Genomic DNA, 15,331 nt, shown 5'->3' on the forward strand with positions numbered 1-15,331 from the left:
TGTGGCCAGCAGCAGCACAGAAGTAAGGATGGCCTAGTATGGTACTGCCACTCTTACTTCTGCGCTGCTGCCTGCAGAGCTGGGTCCTCAGTCAGCAGCCGCCACTCTCCGGCCATACAGCTCTAAAGGCAGCAGCGCAGAAGTAAGGGTGGCAATACCACACCTACTTCTGCAGTGCTGCGAGCAGGCTATTGCCTTCAGAGCTGGGCGACCAGCCAACAGCTGCTGCTCTCCAGCCATCCAGCTCTGAAGGCAGCGCAGAAGTAAGGGTGGCAATACTGTGACCCCCACCCCTTTCCACGGCTCTCTTTTGGGTCAGGACTCCCAATTTGAGAAACATAGGCCTCTCCCTGGAAATCTGTATAGTATAGGGCAGTGGTTTTTTTGAACTTTTTGAATTGAAGGGCAAACCAGGATCTACCCTGCCCCAGTCACTCCATCCTCCCGCCCCCCCCATTGCTTGCTCTCCCTCACCCTCACTCACTTTCACCAGGCTGGATCAAAGGGTTGGGGTTCAGGAGGGGGTGCAGGCTCTGGGCTGGGGGGTTTGCAGTGTGAGATGGGGCTTTGGGCTGAGCCTGGGGCAGGGGGTTGGGGTGCTGGCTCTGGGAGAGGACTGAGGGCAGGGGCCTGGGGTGGAGGAGGAGGTTCGTGGTGCAGGAGGAGGCATGGGGTGCTGCTGGCTCTGGGAGGGGGCTCAGGGCTGGGGCAAGGGCTTGGAGTGCAGGAGGGGCTCAAGGTTGGGGTCTGGCCTCCCACTGGGCAGCACTTAGCTTGGTCAGCTGCGCAGCAAGGCTAAGGCAGGCTCCCTGCCTGCCACGGCTCCATGCCACTCCCAGAAGGGGCCAACACGCCCTTGTGGCCCCTGGAAGGGCCAGGGGGCACATGGCTCCGCGCGCTGCAGTTCTCTGCATGCACCACCCCGAAAGCTCCCATTGGCCACAGTTCCCCATTCCCAGCCAATGGGAGCTGTGGGGGGGATGCTTGCAGGCAGGAGCAGCGCATGGAGACCGCTCCCTCCCCCCGGGGCTGCGGAGGCGTACTGACCGCTTCCGGGAGCGGCATGGGGCCATGGCAGGTGGCCCCTGCTGCGCTGCCTGGCCAGAGATCACAGTCAACTGAGAGAGTCCCAAGGATCAACCAGTCATTTGTGATCGACGGGTTGGTGACCACAGGTATCAGGTAAAAGCACACAAAAAGACCAGATTTCATGGGGGGAAACCAGATTTCACGGTCCATGATGCGTTTTTCATGGCCATTAATTTGGTAGGGCCCTAGTCATGCTACATAATTTATTCTAAAGTAGTAGGTAAGTGGTAGAGGACCTATTGATCATCTTTAACATGGTATATGATGATAATACTGTATATGTAACCCACACGCTTGCATTGCAACATTTAGTGGTGCAAATAAGGGAGGATACATAGTTTCTTGTTTTGGGAGCACTCTCTGTGCCTGTAGACTTACCTAAGCTAGGCAAGGTGACTCCACTGGATGGTTTATAGCAGGGGTGGGCAAACTTTTTGGCCCAAGGGCCACATCTGGGTATGGAAATTGTATGGCGGGCCATGAATGCTCACATAATTGGGGGTTGGGGTGCAGGCTCTGGGGTGGTGCTGGGGATGAGTGCTTGGGGTGTAGGAGGGTGCTTCGGGCTGGGACCGAGGGGTTTGGAGGGCACAAGAGGGATCAGGGCTGGGGCAGGGAGTTGGGGCATGGGAGGGGGTCAGGAGTGCAGGCTCCGGGCGGCGCTTACCTCAAGCAGCTCCTAGAAGCAGTGGCTTGTTCCCCCTACTCCGGCTCCTACGCAGAGGCGCGGCCAGGCAGTTCTGCACACTGCTCCATCCACAGGCGCCACCCCTGCAGCTCCCATTGGCCATGGTTCTTGGCCGATGGGAACTGTGGGGGCAGTGCTTGGGGCAGTGGTAGCGTGCCAAGCCCCTTGGTTGCCTCTACATGTAGGAACCAGAGTGAGGACATGCCACTGGTTCTGGGAGCCGCATGGAGCGGGGCAAGTCCCCAACCCCGCTCCCTGACTGGAGCGCCAGAGCAGGGCAACCCCCGGACCCTGCTCCCTGGTGGGAGCTTGAGGGCTAGATTAAAATGTCTAAAGGGATGGATGCAGCCCCCAAGTCATAGTTTACCCATCCCTGGGCTAGCGTCATTCAGAAATTGGGTGTGGCAGGCACTAGGCATGCATCATTAGCTGTTTGAAATTACTTGGGTGACTTTCATTCCAGTCAAGAAGCCTAGCGGGACACCATGAAGAGTCACCTTCCGAGTGGAAAATCAGAGAAATGTAGGACTGGAAGGGACCTTAAGAAAATCATCAAGTTCTCTGTGCTCTGGCAAGACCAAGTGTTTTCTCCAACTTGTTTTTAAATGCTTCCTGTGATGGAAGCCTATTCCAGAGCTTAACTACCCTTATAATGAGAAGGTTTTCCCTAATAGCTAAACTAAATCTCCCTTGCTGCAGATTAAGCCCCTTGCTTTTTTGTCCTACTTTCAGTGGACATGGAGAACAATTGATCACCACGCTCTTTATAACATCCCTTCACATATTGGAAGACTTATGAGGTTGCACCCCAGTTTTCTTTTCTCAAAACACAAAAATTGGGCATGTTTAAACCTGTCCTCAGAGGTCAGGTTTTGTAAACCTTTTATCATTTTTGTCAATCTTCTCTGAATTCTTTTTAAGTTGCCCCCATCCTTCCTAAAGTGTGGTGCCCAGAATTAGACACAGTAGTCCAGCTGGGGCCTCACCAGTGCTAAGTAGAGCGGGACAGCTACCTCTTGTCTTGTATACAATACTCCTGTTAATATATCCCAGAATCACATTAGCCTTTTTTTGCAGCTGCATCACATTGACTCCTCATATTCAGTTTGTGGTCCATTATAACGCCCAGATCCTTTTCAGCAGTATTACCACTTAGACAGTTACTCCTCATTTTGTAGTTGTGCTTTTGATTTTTTTCCTTCCTATGTGAAGTACTTTTCACTTGTCTTTATTGAATTTCATCTGGTTAAATTCAGACCAATTCTCCAATTTGTGAAGGTCATTTTGAATTTTAAACATGTCCTCCAAAGTACTTGCAATCCCTCCCAGTTTGGTGTCATCTGCATATTTTATAATCATCCTTTGTACTCCATTATCCAAGTCATTAATGAAAATAGTGACTAGTACCGGACTAAGGACTGACTACTGTGGGACCACCCCAAATACACCCTCCCAGTTTGACAGCAAACCATTGATAACTGCTTTTTGAGTACGGTCTTTCAACCAGTTGTACACCCACCTTATAGTAATTTCATTTAGACCACATATTTAATGTTTCTGAGCAAATGGCCGGCCTGCTTAAAAAAAACCCGGAGAGTTAACATTTAAATATTTTATTAATGTTTTAGTTTTTAAACGTATAAAATTTATTTACACCAATGTGAAGCTAGTTTTACATCATAATGGGAGGCTGTTATTTTAAACAGCCTTCTACAGGGTGAGGGAAGGGCTTGCCGTGCTGTAAGTGTGACAAGTAGTGTCAGTCATTAGCTAAATGGACAGATGCTACTAGCTGTAGAACTGATGTGAGCCCAGTTAGAGGCTTTATGTTCAAATGTTTTCTAGGATAAGAGGCATTTGACAGAGAGAGGTCAAAGTGAGTGGAAAGATGGATAGTTCATAAGAGATCACGAGTGAGTAGGAGGACTTTAAGTCTGTGACAAGGCACTATAGTTGAAGTGATTGTCAGCATGGATATTAAAGGTTCTGGTGTTGATGCCCAAGGACAGTGATCTTTCATGTTGAGAAAATACAACTGGCCAAATGCAAATTGTATTTGGCAATAGTGCCAGTGAAAAATTACAGCTTTGTCTAGGTTGGTGAGTTCAGATCCTAGACTCTTCTTCTCTGCCTCATCCACTTTGTTTCTACTGACTGAGCAGCCTCCATGGTAACTTATCTGTTTGTTCAGCTGTGCTGAGACGTTGAGTCCATTGCTGCTGCACGAGAAAGCGAACTGTAATTGGGGGGAAATGACTACCAGCAGGGGAAGCACAGTAAAAGCTGAAAACTTTAAACAAACAACAATACAGTTTTCTGTATGCTAAAGTGGTGTTAAAAGATAGGAAGGAAGAGCAGAGGCAAACGCTTTCTCTCCCTCCCTTTGGACTCACATTTACTCCATTGGGAGCAGGATTGAATTTTGCCATTGATTTCTACAGGTCACATTATGATACTTCTATTCATCCTGAGGAGTATCTTGCTGGCTTCAGTAGGGTGAGAAAAGGTATACAGGATCTAGTCTGATGTTTCTGATTAGGTTCATTATTAGGTCTGCATATATGCTTCACATAGGTGCTGACTCCGTGGGTACTCTGGGGATGGAGCACCCACGGGGAAAAAATGGTGGGTGCTGAGCACCCACGGCAGCCCCCAATCGGCCTCCTCCCTGCCTCTCAGTGTGTGCCGCTGGCCAATTTTTGTCTTCATTTGCATCTTTTAAAAATATAGTATTTTACTGAAATCCTATAAAATACAGTAGCATTCCGATCTTGAGAATTGATTGTGGCCCTTGTAACAGGGCCAGCCACCTCCTGACCACCCCCTCATGGCCAGAGAACACTCTGGGGTCTCCTGCTACCAATTTCTCCACTTCACTTCAACTCCACCTAACAGTAATTAAAACATTCCCATCCTGGGGTCCCATTTATAGAGTCCTTACATACTGCCGCTACTGAAGTTCATTCATGCTCTCCCTTAGGTAGGGAGTCCCCAGCCCTTTTTCCGAGAGCAATTCTAAGTCTGTTGGGCTTAACCTGGATAGAACTCAGCCCTTTGGCTTCCAGGCCCCCAAACTCATCTCCCAGTCAGGGTCTGTATTAGGAGCTGGGGGCCCAGTACTCCCAGACATTACCTGGCTGAACCTCATCAGCCTCTCAGCTTTCTGGTTTCCAGGCCCAAACCCTTCTCTCAGTCAGTGTCTGTCACAGTTCAGTTGGCCTCAAGGTCTTCCCTGCAGGAGCCTGTCCCACACTCTACAATCTCTCTACCATTTTCCCAAGTTTCTCTCCTCTTCATTGTAGCCTGCTGCTGCTGTCTATAGGGCAATCACCCTGATCTCTCCCAAGTGTGTCACATTCTGAGCAGGATTGGCTACCCCAGCAGTCCAACCCTTATGTGTGAGCTACCCTGTTACAGCCACTTCTTCATGGGAAAATTCCCTCAAGAGACATAGGGAGAGTAGGCACATAGTAGGGACCAAATCACAAATGGTCTACAGAAAGTTGAGATACAAGTGAGGGGGAAAAGATTTTTAAAAGTATAATGAAAGAGTGGCACAAAAGGAAGGATAGAAAGTGACATAATAGTAATACAAGTGATTGGTCTATCTAGTAACTTTTTGAAGTTTTTGGGTAAGATAGGACTCAATGTAACACTAGGGTGCCAGTAGCTCTGAGTCTAGACCTATTGGAAGGAATCTTCCTGCTGTTCTTCAGTTATTTCTTTGCCATCCAACTGCCTCTTTTCGTGCTTACTAAAGATGAAAATTTCTAACTTGACAAACCCCAAAGCTTATTTGATGCTGAATACATGGGTGGTACCTTGCAACAGAATCTCAGATACTCTCTTTTTTCCCCACTACCTAGCCTTGGAAAGACTACATGACACACAGTTTAACGAATCAGATCGTTTAACATGATCGTTCCCCTCTATTCGACATTGGTGAGGCCTCATCTGGAGTACTGTGTCCAGTTTTGGGCCCCACACTACAAGAAGGATGTGGAAAAATTGGAAAACATCCAGCAAAGGGCAACAAAAATGATTAGGGGACTGGAACACATGACTTATGAGGAGAGGCTGAGGGAACTGGGATTGTTTAGTCTGCGGAAGAGAAGAATGAGGGGGGATTTGATAGCTGCTTTCAACTACCTGAAAGGAGGTTCCAAAGAGGATGCCTCTAGACTGTTCTCAGTGGTAGCAGATGACAGAACAAGGAGTAATGGTCTGAAGCTGCAGTGCGGGAGGTTTAGGTTGGATATTAGGAAAAACTTTTTCACTAGGAGGGTGGTGAAACACTGGAATGCGTTACCTAGGGAGGTGGTGGAATCTCCTTCCTTTGACGTTTTTAAGGTCAGGCTTGACAAAGCCCTGGCTGGGATGAGTTAGCTGGGGATTGGTCCTGCTTTGAGCAGGGGGTTGGACTAGATGACCACCTGAGGTCCCTTCCAACCCTGATATTCTGTGATTCTATCAATGCAGTACGGTTGGTTAGCTCATATAAAAGGCTTGACTCTTTTTGCTTCCTGTGACATGGTGGTTCTTCTGATGTCATATTGCATGACTTATTGGTGCTTTTTTTTTTTTAACTCAGGCTTTTGGAGCCAATTATGAGTTACATCAATTTGTAATAACATGCAAGGCTGAGTGTCACCATTTTCTCCGTGTTACTGATGAAGGGTATGTTGCTCCACCTACACACAAACTCAGTGGCCCAAAAAAGGAAGAAACACCAGAAATTTAAAATTCAACAATGCTAATGTTAATGATAGTGTCCCAGAAGGGCTGTAGCTAAATAGAAATTCTGATAGCCCTTATAAATGTTAGTACAAGATGACTCTGGAGCTTTATAACTGCATCTCATGGAGAAGCACTATAATCCAATGTTTTAATAGTATTCTTTGCATGCTTTGCCTGTAATTTTTTTCTGTTTCATGCTTAATAACATAAAATATCTTTTATATAAGATGGATATAGCAATCAAGGGGGTTGGATATTGCATTATGCAACATCCTGGAAAGGCATTATTCCTAGATTTCTTTAAGATTCTGACTGTCTATACGTATAGGAAAAAAGGGTGAGTTTACTTGCTATGGATCTGATCTGCAAAAGAATGTTTTTGTACTGTAAGTACTAACAGAATGACTAAGAATGATATGAAATTAAGACCTGGAAAATGTTTACCTGTTAATGTCCCAACTGGAGCTGGTTAGAAAATGGAATTTCCATTCTGTGAGAAATACTGACATTGTAAAATTTGTTTCCTTCTTTAATTGGAACAAAAAGTCAATTTTTTTTTTCACAAAACAGAAATGCAGAAAATTTTTTATTCAGAAACCTTGACACACTTTTGATAATATTATAGTAGATAAAATATCAGCTGTATAAGTGAAAATTATTAGAATGTAGAAGTGAAATCAAAAATGAAATGAGTCAAAATGATTAGTTTCAACCCTTTTCCACAGAAAAGATTTAATTGAAATCGCTACATTCCTGCAAAACATTTTTCAATTATGACAAAAAACTGCATTTTCTGATGAAAAACTTTAGTCCAATATTTTGACCAGCTGTAGTCCCAAATGTCAATAGAACATTTTGGGACTGATTCTTCTCTTACACCAATGTAGAAAAGTGGTGCAACTCCACAACCCTCACTGGAATTACTCTTGATTCCCGGTCTTCATAGAGAAGAAACAGACGAATAGACTTCAGTATCTGATGTTAGATATATTTGGACTTGAGGAGTTTATAAAAAATTACAGTGACTACAAGAGATTTTTTTTTTTAGACTTATGTAGCTTGTAAACTAAATACAGTAAAACCTCAGACTTACAAACTGACTGATCAACCACACACCTTATTTGGAATTGGAAGTACACACAATCAAGCAACAACAGAGACCCCCTCCCCCCCCCACACACACAAATGCACATACAATACAGTGTTAAACCTAAACTATTAAAAAAATAAAGGGGAGATTTAAAAAAAATTGGCAAGATAAGGAAACTCTTTCTATATTTGTTAAAAGCAGCATTTTTCTTCTGCAAAGTAAAGTTTCAAAGCTGTATTAAGTCAATGTTCAGTTGTAAACTTTTGAAAGAATGGCCATAACGTTTTGTTCATAGTTATGAACATTTCAGAGTCACAAAGAACTTCAATTCCTGAAGTGTTCGTACCTGAGGTTCTACTGTATACACTACATTGAACACATTAACAATCTTTTTTTTTTTCCATTGTGTTCTCCAGTCCAGCCAGAATAGATTGAATCAGTGGAGTTATGGATTTATAGGTAAAAACAAACATCAATTTGCCTCCCGTGCAACTGATTGGTGTTTTGCAGCTTGGCTGGCACCTGATCACATAACTTTCTCCCTCTGTCCCCTTTCTCTTCTGGCAGCATCCTGGTGGACTCCTATCTCTGGCACTCTATTTTATGTACAGGAAAGGGTTAGGTACTAGTTGTTCAAAGGTTAATTATGCTACGAGTTGCATCAAACTTCTACAGTGACTTTTTGTAACTTTTTTTGTACTTATTTACTGGGTGGTTGGTTGGGTTTTTTTGGAACATTTACTTGTGGCCCTGTGAATATGTTTTTTTAAAGGCAAACATTAAACATCTTGAAAAACAACATTTATAGTTACAGCAGACAAAACAGCTAACTATAAGTAGATATTTGTTTTCCTTCTAGTAGGACAGTGCATGCTGTCTGTTTTCCTGTAATTCAGCTGCACACGACTGGAGCTGTCATGCGAGTCAGTCAGGAAGATTTTGAAAAGGCCAAAGATCAGCTGAAGCTTTTGAAGGAGGACCCTGGTAATGAAGTAAAGTTGAAGCTCTACGCATTGTTTAAACAGGTAGGTCAGACAATTTTTGTTTAAATTGTGGCTATAGTCTGAAAAGTGACTGTAAAAGAATTCTTCTTAAAAGGCATTATAGGGTTCTACATTTTGTGTCTGAGCAACTTCATTGCATTTCAAAAATGCTTTTAAATTGTTTTTGAATAAATGACAGCTCTGCCAACTCAGCCTGAGCTCTGAGAGTCCAGCAGAGTTCTTCTCACCTCATGAATAATCACCAGTAACTGGTTTGTGAGTCATATTATGCCCTCAATGACACCTGTACCATTCCATTACCGTCAGTGTGATGTGAGGTGTGTCTGATTTGGACTGGGAGTGTGTGTGGAATTGTTGATGCACAAGAAGAAATAGAATCCAATTAATTCCCTTTTAGCAGTTGTACAGGTCCTATATTTGTACAGAATTTATTTCTGAGGTAAAAAATTACTCAAAATTAATCCACCACGTAGTTTGTGTGAAATGATTATAGTTTCAACCAATGTTTCCTCTAATTTTTCCCAGGCATGTGTGAAATTAATTTTGTTATGTGAACCAATATGGAGGTGATATGTGGTAGGGGTGGGGCTGAGGGGTTCGGCGTGTGGGAGGGATCTGGGGGCTAAGGGCTCCAGCTGGCGGTGCGGGCTCAAGGGTGGGGCTGCAGATGAGGGGGCTCAGGGCTGGGGCAGAGGGTTGAGGTTCAAGGGGGTGAGGGCTCCAGCTGGGGGTATGGGCTGTGGGCTGGGAATGAGGGGTTCAGGGCCGGGGCAGAAGGTTGCGATGCATGGGGGGTGAGGGCTCCAGCTGGGGGTGCAGGCTCTGGGCTGGGGATGAGGGGTTTGGGGTGCAGGTTGCCCCAGGGCCACAGCTGGGAGAGAAGACTCCCCTGAGTCTTCTCTCATCGCAGCGGAACCTGGGCTGGGTGGGAGAGGTGCCTCTCCCTGGCCACAGCAGCTCTGGGGCTGGAGCTGCAGGAGAGGCGCCTTTGCACCTCCTCGCTGCAGCCCTGAGTGCCTGCATGGTACTTGATAGGCTGCTGCACAGCCGTGCAGCTTAGAGGAACTTAGGTTTCAGCCCATTGTATTATTTATTACTAAGGCTTAAAGTGGACAATGTGACAGAGGGCATTATGCAAGCCCTCTATAGTGGGGTGGGTCTTACTACCCTAAAGGAATCTTTTTGTAATGGTACGAAGCAGTGGTTTTCAACCTTTTTTTTTTTTTTTCTCATTTGTGGACCCCTAAAAAAATTCATTCAAATAGAGGTGCGGATCCTGTGGTCCATGTCCCCTACCATAGAAGTCTTAGACTGAAAACTGGCTGAACAGAATTCAACTATAAATGTTGCACGTGCTCGGCCTGGCATTTGACGCAGCGTGAGAAAGGGTGTTAAACTGTGGACCTCTATGGTAACAACACCACTTCCAGGTTTTGACTTGCAGATGGAGGTATTCCCATACTTTTGATCAGAAAAATGAAATGCCTTTTCTGGGATCTGAAACTTTAGTCTAAGGGGTCTGTGAAAGGTCACTGAAAATAGTGTGCAGACCCCCCCAGGGGTCCGCGGACCACTGGCATGAAATGGATGGGAGGAGAGATTAATCTAGGGGGTTAGTCTGGGCCCTATCTTGTTGTATTGAAGGAACTAATTGTTCTTTTAATAAAATACAAGAACACACACTCTTTAAAGATAGACCCTTACATGTTATTGTCAGTAACAGCTGACATTAGAAAGCTAGTAAACTTACTTTTCTGGGGTCTAAATACTTCTCTCCCTGTATATGTAATGTGCTTTTCTTAAAGAAAGATTGATCTCATGCAGCGATATTTTTGTAAACTGTATACACAAATGCACCTTTTAAAAGCATGTTTTTTTAAAATTCATTAAAATGGTTGGAGTCTGTACAATATTGAGATCGGGTTCCTGAGAAGTTATATGCTTATCTTGAATATTTAAAAGACGTAATATAGACATAGTGACTTTCCAGTACTCTCTTCTTTGGAGCATACTTGTTTGTTTTCAGAGCTTCTGTGCCATGATCATGTAATGATTGATAGTGGTTGTGTTCTTTGCCCCCAGCCTACTGATTGAGAAATTTGAATTTACTTGAAAGCTTACATGAGTTTATTCCACCCTTTATACAGGCTACCGAGGGTCCCTGCAGTTCTCCAACGCCTGGCATGCTTGACTTTGTCAAGAAGGCAAAATGGGATGCATGGAGTTCACTTGGCAGTTTGTCTAAGGTGAATATAGCACTGCTTTCAATTCATCACTTCATTTACAAACCAGATATTTGATACTGATTAGTGAAGGGTTAGTGTGTAATCATATTGTGTGTTAGTTGAAAGTCTGTTTCAGACATCAGCATATTCTGCACTATGTCTTACAAAGTTCTAAAATATTTTAGTTATATATTTTAGCTTTATAAACTTGGAGTAAAGTGTTACCAACAGCTGATGGAAATGTTAATCTACAAGAGTATTAGGTGTAATTACTTATTCAAGGAAGATTTGTTTGTTTGCTTGCTTTTAAAAGTGTCATTCTAATTGGGTCACATTTTAGCATTTCTTTAAAAAATAAAAAACGAAATGGGCTTTATAGCACTTTTCATTGCCATACAGATTAATCCTGAGTGTGTATATGTGGGGGACAACAAGGATGTCTGCCTCCCTTTGTCTCTCTTATTTGTTGAATAGATATACAAATAGAGAGAGAGCATGCTTCTGGTGTTCTAGGAAGAGATAAAAAGCCTTAGTTCTATAGGATATTCTATCAGCTGATCCAGGACGGAAAATGACTTGTTCCAAACGCCAGTCTTACCCAGGCCTCTTGGCTAACGTATATGTTGATGAATTGGGTGTTGTCATAAGGAAGTTAAAGGTGAGGATCTTTAGACTAAAGTCTAATTTGGTTTTAGCTGATAAACAACACTACCCCAGCAACAAATTTGTGCCTACTTTGTGGACTTTACAAGTGGAATTAAGCTAGTTTCTATATCTTTCTTTAAAAGAGGAAGAAATCTTCCATCGTGAATGCTCATTTCATGGATATTGGTAACTTGTCACGTGAAATAGGGGACTTATATCATAGGCTAAAAGACTGTGAAAAGTGAGTCTAAAAAATAGCCTAGTTGTATCCCATTTTTATTCTGTCTCAATAGATTCCATGTTAAAAAGTATTCTTAGTTTATAAGTAAAAATACAGTGGTTCTAACTGTAAGCCTTGCAAACTAATGCAGGTAGATTACCAGAGCCCAAGGATGAGTTTGTAAAGCTGATAGAAGAACTATATATTTTTATTTTTAAACTAAGCACAGTTTTTTATATGGAATCTATTGAGAAAGAATGAAAATGTGTTTCCCACTATGGCATTTTAGAGTGAGTCACTTTTCAGAGTAAAGAGTCAAATATCTTCTCCCTAAGTCGTGTCAGTTGGCAAAATTTGACTTTCCTAAAACAACTTCTGCTAGTTCCAGAAGACAAACTACTGCATCAGAAATATTTTTTCTTCACTTAGCTTATCAATAATATAGCTAAACTTGCTTACCCAATCATTGTCAGAGGGGTAATGATTTCTTTCTTTCATATTGATTATGCTGTGGTAGCTCTTGTAAGAGCTATCTCTCATGTTCTGATTCTCAAATCATGAACTGTTGATCCCTCTTCACTGATGCACTACTTTTTAAAAGGACTTACAGTTAATAAACAATGTTTACAGACTGCAGTACTTCAGAATAGGATGAAATTGAATAGTGAAAAGTGCAAAGTCATGCATTTAGGGATTAATAACAAGAATTTTTGTTATAAATTGGGGACGCATCACTTGGAAGTAACAGAGGAGGAGAAGACCCTCTGAGTATTGGTTGATCACAGGATGACTATGAGCCGCCAATGTGATATGGCCGTGAAAAAAGCTAATGCGGTCTTGGGATGCATCAAGCGAGGTGTTTCCAGTAGAGATAAGGAGGTGTTAGTACTGTTATACAAGGCACTGGTGAGACCCCATCTGGAATATTGTGTAGTTCTGGTTTAAGAAGGATGAATTCTAACTGGAACAGGTACAGAGAAGAGCTACTAGGATGATCCGAGGAATGGAAAACATGTCTTATGAAAGGAGATTCAAAGAGCTTGGCTTGTTTAGCCTAACCAAAAGAAGGCTGAGGGGAGATATGATTGCTCTCTATAAATATATCAGAGGGATAAATTCCAGGGAGGGAGAGGAATTATTTAAGCTCAGTACCAATGTGGACACACGAACAAATGGATATAAACTGGCCATCAGGAAGTTTAGACTTGAAATTAGACGAAGCTTTCTAACCATCAGAAGAGTGAAGTTCTGGAACAGCCTTCTAAGGGGAGCAGTGGAGGCAAAAGACATATTTGGCTTCAAAACGAAGTTTTATAAGTTTATGGAGGGGATGTTATGATGGGATAGCCTAATTTTGGCAATTAATTGATCTTTGACTATTAGCGATAAATATGCCCATTACCCTGTGATGGGATGCTAGATAGGGTGGGCTCTGAGTTACTACAGAGAATTCTTTCCTGGGTGTCTGGCTGGTGAGTCTTGCCCACATGCTCAGGGTTTTAGCTGATTGCCATATTTGGGGTCAGGAAGGAATTTTCCTCCAAGGCAGATTGGCAGAGGCCCTGGGAGGTTTTTGCTTTCCTCTGTAGCATGGGGCACGGGTCACTTGCTGGAGGATTCTCTGCACCTTGAATTCTTTAAACCACGATTTGAGGATTTTAGTAGCTCAGACATAGGTCAGGGATTTGTGGGTGGGTGAGATTCTGTGGCCTAAGTTGTGCAGGAGGTCAGACTAGACGATCATAATGGTCCCTTCTGACCTTAAAGTCTATGATTCTATGATTCTAGAATAGTAACCATGTGATAGTGATGTTCACGGTGCGAGAAAGTAATGGCTCTTCGTGCATTGTCTGAGTGGGGTGGCCGCACCAGTACACTGAAGGCTGAGCTGCCTTGTACAACCTATAGTTAGGTCTTTGCACTATGCTGCCATGGGCCTAACTGTTTCTTCCTAGCCACACTACTGTATTTAGCAGACCTAGTTCTGGATTTTGAAACTGGCCAGCTCAATGGCAGAAATGCCAATCCTCCCTTATTTTCCATACTCTCCTGATTTATACATTTATAAATTCAGGCCTCAAATCTATGACTTTTGTGTCACTTGCCACTGTTCGGGTCCAACAAATGCAGCAAATAGTGTCGTGGCCGTGGGGTTCGTTCTTCTCCTCCTGGCACATGCACAGACTGAACTGTGACGGTCTGATAGAAAGGAAGCCTCAGCAATTTTGAATGGGGTTTGTGGCGCTGGTTGCACAGCCCATGCTACAAGATGTGTGTCATGCTACAAGATGTGTGTCGTGCTCTAACTGCCCCATGTAGACCCTGCTGGACTATATTAATGTGCTCTAGATCAGTGGTCTCAAAGTGGTGGTCCGCGGACCGGCATGCCATCGGCTGCCTGTCTGTGCGCACATTGGGGAAGAAAAATTTGCCAGTCCCCCACATCAGATAACTTTTGAGAGCATGCCAGCTGGGCCCCCAGGGGGATTGGGAGAGGTCATGGCTATGCAAAGGGGGAACCCGATACACATGTGCAGGCCTCTTGGGTGCCCTCCTTATGAAAATTCTGGTTGCACCTCTAGTGAAAGGAGTGCCATGGGGGCAAGCAGGCATAATTTATTTTTCGCTACAACCCATTTCCCCCAGAGTTCACCAGCTGCCATTGTTGATAAAAATGGCTGATGTGGGTGATAAAAATGAGCCAAATATCCCAGAAAAACCCTGAGTGGAATGTTTCTGAAGTTCAAAATGGGCTATGCAATCAAATTTAAAGTAATTAAGCTATTGAGAGAGAATGAAAATTATGTGTACTGTGACCTATGTCACGTGGACATATCCATCATGCATGGCTGTCGTAACAATGTGAAAATTTGCATTGTGCGAAAAAGCATGTTGAGACAGCAAAAACACCAGCCAGCAGCATGCAGATAAAACAATTCTTCACCGCAGACATCAACGAGAGTGAGACCTGTGCTGAAATGTTAGTAACAGGTTTTGTTGCTGAGCATAACTTGTCAGTTGTGGTGAGCAATCATGTCTCAAAGCTGCTGAAAACTGCATTTTCTGATTTGGAAATCGCCAGGAAATATGTATGTATGCACACAAAGACGACAGCCATTATCAAAGAGATGGCAAATGACAGTGTGGACCATCGAGCAGAAAACATGCGTTGTTCATTGTTTAGTCTAGCCCAGGACAGCAACAGTGGTGCAGGTGCCAGCAAGCTATTCCCAATCATTATTCAGCATTTTAATGATAGCAAAGGTAAAGTGATCACCTCGTTGCTATCAGTCTCAACCTGTACAGTGTGCCACTGGAGAGAATATTTTTCATCTTCTGAATTCAAATATGGATGCCAGGAAAGTCCCACGGTCAAACCGCTTGGCTTTTGATGCGACAGTGCTTCTGTCATGATGGGCGTGCACAAGGGTGTTGCAGTGTTTATTCAAGAGAAACATCTGTCTCTTGTGGGCTGCCCACTTTACCTTGTGCACATCACAGCTGAGAGAAGTGCAAAATATTATGATTAAGGCTATGTTATAGTCTAGGCATTTTTAGTAAGTCATGGACAGGTCACAGGCAGTAAACAAAAATTCATGGCCCGTGACCTGTCTATGACTTATACTATATACC

General features: G+C 43.7%; 1 protein-coding gene across 4 annotated transcripts in view; it reads left to right on the top strand.

Annotated features, from left to right (window-relative positions):
• The window catches only part of ECI2 (enoyl-CoA delta isomerase 2), a 63,442-nt gene that overhangs the window by 31,465 nt on the left and 16,646 nt on the right, over positions 1-15,331 (top strand). For 2 of the 4 annotated variants that reach the window (XM_073332146.2, XM_073332147.2), the window contains exons 2-3: positions 8,464-8,629; positions 10,756-10,854. In XM_073332146.2, the coding sequence (XP_073188247.2) occupies positions 8,464-8,629; positions 10,756-10,854 (265 nt within the window). The remainder of the gene's footprint in view (positions 1-8,463; positions 8,630-10,755; positions 10,855-15,331) is intronic. The other 2 variants (XM_073332150.2, XM_073332149.2) reach the window with 1 other exon arrangement.

Source organism: Lepidochelys kempii, chromosome 2 (assembly GCF_965140285.1).
Source record: "Lepidochelys kempii isolate rLepKem1 chromosome 2, rLepKem1.hap1, whole genome shotgun sequence".
Classification (NCBI taxonomy): Eukaryota; Metazoa; Chordata; order Testudines; family Cheloniidae; genus Lepidochelys; species Lepidochelys kempii.